The sequence below is a fragment of the Echinops telfairi genome, unplaced genomic scaffold (genome assembly GCF_000313985.2).
Source record: "Echinops telfairi isolate 266 unplaced genomic scaffold, ASM31398v2 ScPeMD7_7469;HRSCAF=8507_1, whole genome shotgun sequence".
Classification (NCBI taxonomy): domain Eukaryota; kingdom Metazoa; phylum Chordata; class Mammalia; order Afrosoricida; family Tenrecidae; genus Echinops; species Echinops telfairi.
The window spans coordinates 117,738,598-117,743,146 of NW_022111373.1; the positions used below are offsets into that span (position 1 = coordinate 117,738,598).

The window sequence follows — 4,549 nt, forward strand, 5'->3', positions numbered from 1 at the left end:
CCGGAGCTGCGGATTCAGTGCCATCCTTTGAAATAACTTCTTCTCGGGGGAGTGCCAGCCCCCCAGACTGGAGAGGGTTCTTGTGAGAATCTCAGAAGGCAACTTGGATGACCTGAGGACTCATTTTATAAAAGCATTTCTGAGTCAGCTCCTTTCCCAGGTATCACAGATGGCTGAGTTCTTGAGGTATCTTCAGAGATGTTCCCCCTGGTCGATCCTGATAATGGGCGGTCAAGGACCACAGAGAGTAAGACAGGGACGAGAACGGCTCTGGCGCACAGAAACCTAGGTGCTCTTCGAAATGGACTGTGCCTCTCGTTAGCTGTGTCCCTTTTCACAACTTTCAAAGGAAATTCCTTGTGTGGAAGCTAGACAATGGTTTTGAAAAAAATTCTCTCATATTATTAACATATGATGAACACGAAGAGAGAAGGTTTAGTTCTTTTTTGATGTGGTCACTGCATGAGGAAAAAGATTATAGGTTGGGGCTGGATTTGCCCTCCTGGTGCTGCTGATAGAAAGTCAGACTGAGATGTCTCAACTTTTTCTCAGACAGAAGGTTTTAGTTGGCTACAAGGCTGCCTTGGCTGCACATGTTAGCAAAGGCACTCCTCAAATATCTCCTGTGCTTTTAAGTTCAAAAATGGGCTCTCTCCCTCCAACTTTAAAGTCTCACTTTGTAAACAGCTGCCTTCTGTACGAAAGTGGCTCTCCGCAGGTTATTATCCTCTCAAAGAAACTGTGATTTTCTTCTGCTTAATTCCTGCTTACTTGCTATTCTTGTGCTTTGTGCCTCCCTTCCAGCTTCGGCATCCAGCATGATGGGAAAGAAAATGACTGTGAGCCTGTGGGCAGGCACCCGTACATCATGTCCCGCCAGCTCCAGTATGATTCCACCCCACTGACCTGGTCCAAGTGCAGCAAGGAGTACATCACCCGCTTCTTGGAGTAAGTGACAGCCCCCCTCGGGATGCTGGAGACTTGGGTCTCTTTAAACCAGATGCCACTTTTTACCTGCAAGGCCTGCTTTTTGAAGAAAGCTCTGTACTTCCTGAGGGCCACAGTGTCAGGGTGGCATTAGAGAAGGTGGAGTTCCCTTCTGCTTCCTGGCTTCTTGAGCTGTAGCTCACTTCTACCCTCCTTCCACAGCCAAGTCAACATCCTATCCCCTCTTGGCTTGCCTCTGCCCTAAGGTGGGTCTTCATACTATGACTGGATTCCAATACTTGGCTCCTTTTGCCCTTTTCCTCCCTTCTAGGGAGGTCTGGCAGGAGAAAACTGGACAGATGAGCAACAGTCAGCAAGATCCCATTGGGGGTTTAAGTCATGATCAGATCATTGCTAGATTATTGGTATGGGGTATAATTTACATTTTCATCTACATGACTTCTCCCTTAGACCAGGAACCCTCTCTACCATGAATTGTTTTAAAGAAAAATGGTCAACTGAAGGGATGGAAACTTCTGTTGAATGAAGGGCTAAAGAGAAAGAGAATTTTAAGCAACTGCTCTAATTTCCATTCACCTGTTTCAGTCGAGGTTTGGGTTTCTGCCTGGATGACATCCCCAAAAAGAAAGGCTTGAAATCCAAGGTCATTGCTCCAGGAGTGATCTACGATGTTCACCACCAATGCCAACTGCAATATGGCCCCAATGCTACCTTCTGCCAGGAAGTAGAAGTAAGTGTTGGGCATCATGGTGTACCTAGAGGGAATATTCAGGACTCCAGCACACTAAAAGAAGAGACAGAGAAATATCTGAAAAATGGAGAATCAAGACACGAAATGGAAACTTTCTGTTCATTGCAAGCTGTCTGTAAGGCATGGAAGTTGAGATCTTTGTCTTTGGTATTTCTATGGTGTCAGCAACTCTTTGCAAGTGAGTATTGCTTGATCAAGTTCTGTATTGGTTTTCAAGATTCATGATGATTCAAAGTGGAAGACTCCATAAAAAACAAACAAACTTAATCATTACAGTGACTCCCTTTGCTGAGTTTCACATCTGCTGTAAAGGTAGTCCATATCGCAAAGTAAAAGTTGGATTCATTCCCAGTTCACATTTCTCCCACATCTTCAACATCTGAACGATAAGCTAAGTCCTGACAGCATACCATCTCAGTAATTTTCAGCCAGTGGGGGGATTCAGCCAGTTTGCATCGGTTCAGCAGAACCAATACCTAGTCTTTTTTTTTAGTTTGGCGGCAAACTGGTTCATAAAATGAAACTTGTAATGAGGGTCCACTCATTCTAAGTTGGGAGGCTGGGCCAAATGTGGAAATCTCAAATTTGCATTCCTTACTCTTGTTCAACATTCATCTGGACAACAGCATTTTCTAAGCTCCTGCAGTATTGTTCATCCCATCTGGTATTATTTTAATATTTTTCATTAATATGTTAAAACTCTTATAAGTTAGTCTTTTGTACCTCTTTTTATTATTCTTATATGTGTAAAATAATAAACTACCCTTTGGTGTATCTTTTGTTATACATAAAATGGTCACTAGGACAGCAAACTGGTTGTTAAATTATTTGAATCCCACCACTGTTTAGCTCAGTTCCCTCATCCTAATTTATATTTATGACTTTCTTAATTCAGCTGTTAATGATCTCTCCTTGAGATTAGAATTAACATCTACTGGTTCTTTCACACATTCAAATTGTCATCCAAGTTATTTCACACAATACAAACTAACCATGGCTCTCCTCCACTCTGAGGGCCTCCACCAACCAGAGGATCAGATCCAAGTCTTTTGTGTGTCATATAAGACCCTTTGTGGTCTGCCTATTCCTTTCATGCTTCCCTTTCTGTGCAAAAATTATGAGTGTTAGCATGCAGACCTTGTTAAGGTGAGTCTTGTTGAATCCCTGGCAGATTCCATGTGGTGTACTGAATAAGATTTTTAAAAATAAGCATTAAAATTAATCACATGCATATTTTACCTCAAGGAATTCATGCTCTGGTGGAAAAGGTAGACAAAAAAGTTCGTTACAGTGAGATAAATTTTTAAAAAGTGATGTATAGAAAGAACTTTGGAGATGGAATAAATTGTGCTTAAGCAGCAAAAGCAATACTTATCAGAGAGGTAAAGTTGACATTGAAAATCTTTTACCCTTCATTTCCAACTGGGTACCACTTTATGTAAATGTTTCTTCAAAGTATTTATACAAGCTGTCTGCTTCTACAAGGGACGATGGTGGGACCAGGGGTTAGGCAAGCCACTCTGTGGGAGAAAGATGAGTCTGTCCACACAGTAAGACTTACAGTCTTGGAAACCCTGTATGGGGTTGCTTTGAGCTGGAAGAGACTCAATGACAGTGTATCTCTTTTATAAGATTTCGATAGACCTGATTGGTTCCTTAGCCAAAGTTAGCCTCATTTCAAATCTAATTTACTCCCCAAAGGCAGTCAAATGGAAATCTGACTCTGTTCCATTCTGGTTAAAATAGCTCATAACTTCCCTCCTCTATAATAAAGTTCAAGTTCCCTCAGCTGGCCTAAAAAGGACTCTGAGATTGATCATATCTCTTGCTCTCTGGCTGTATCTCTTACAATATTGTTTTAACCCTTCACTCTATAATCACATACACTGATTATATGTATTATATATATCTCGATGGCTCAATTTTTCCTATCTTGGGAAACTCTCCTCCATATTTTAAAGTCTGTTTGTATTTCTGCTCTGCCTTTTATTCAAATTCATCATCTTTTTTATCCAGTTCACTAGTTATCTCTTCATAAGTATCCAATTTTCTCTTTACTCCGTCTAATATATTTATTGACTTTTCTAAACTTACTCATTGTATTTCTTACTTCTAACAGATCTATGTATTTTGTTATTGGAGTGTTTTCTCCTCCATTGTTTCTATTAGGAACCCTATTCCAGGTTTAAGCTACTTATAATGTTAGTTTTTGCTTTTTATTTTTTTTTTAATCATAGGACTAACAAACTAAGCAGTAGTTTATTAGACCCACAAAAATTATCTAACAAACCAACATTTAAAAAATCTGGTTCACCTAATTCAGACTTTCAAAATGACATTTTATTGCTTTAATTGCATAGAGCACATTCATTTTGCAATTTATGTTAGGTAACGCTAATTTCCAAAGTCTGCTTCTTCTATTTAAGGTTTCCACTGGCTCTCAACTACTGGGCATTGTTTTCGCTTTGAATTTATTATGAGTTTATAGTTTTGAAACTTTCAATTGAGTTATTCTTTTTTTTAAAAATAATTTTACTGGGGCCTCATACAACTCTTATCACAATCCATACATACATCATGTGTAAAGCACATTTGTACATTCATTGCCCTCATCATTCTCAAAACATTTGCTCTCCACTTAAGCCCTTGGTATCAGCTCCTCATTTTCCCCTCCCTCCCCATAACTTACACTGTCCAACATCTCCCTTCACCCACTTTTCTGTTGTCTGTCCCACAGGGAGGAGGTTATATATAGATCCTTGTAATTGGTTCCACCTTTCCAACCCACCCTCCCTTCATCCTCCCGGTATCGCCACTCTCAACACTGGTCCTGAAGGGATCATCAGTCCT

The 4,549-nt window shown here is 40.3% G+C and overlaps 1 protein-coding gene across 1 annotated transcript in view; it reads left to right on the forward strand.

Moving 5' to 3' along the window:
* The window catches only part of ADAMTS12 (ADAM metallopeptidase with thrombospondin type 1 motif 12), a 159,790-nt gene that overhangs the window by 40,102 nt on the left and 115,139 nt on the right, over window positions 1-4,549 (forward strand). The window contains exons 6-7 of the mRNA XM_045285263.1: window positions 805-948; window positions 1,534-1,678. Of these exons, the coding sequence (XP_045141198.1) occupies window positions 805-948; window positions 1,534-1,678 (289 nt within the window). The remainder of the gene's footprint in view (window positions 1-804; window positions 949-1,533; window positions 1,679-4,549) is intronic.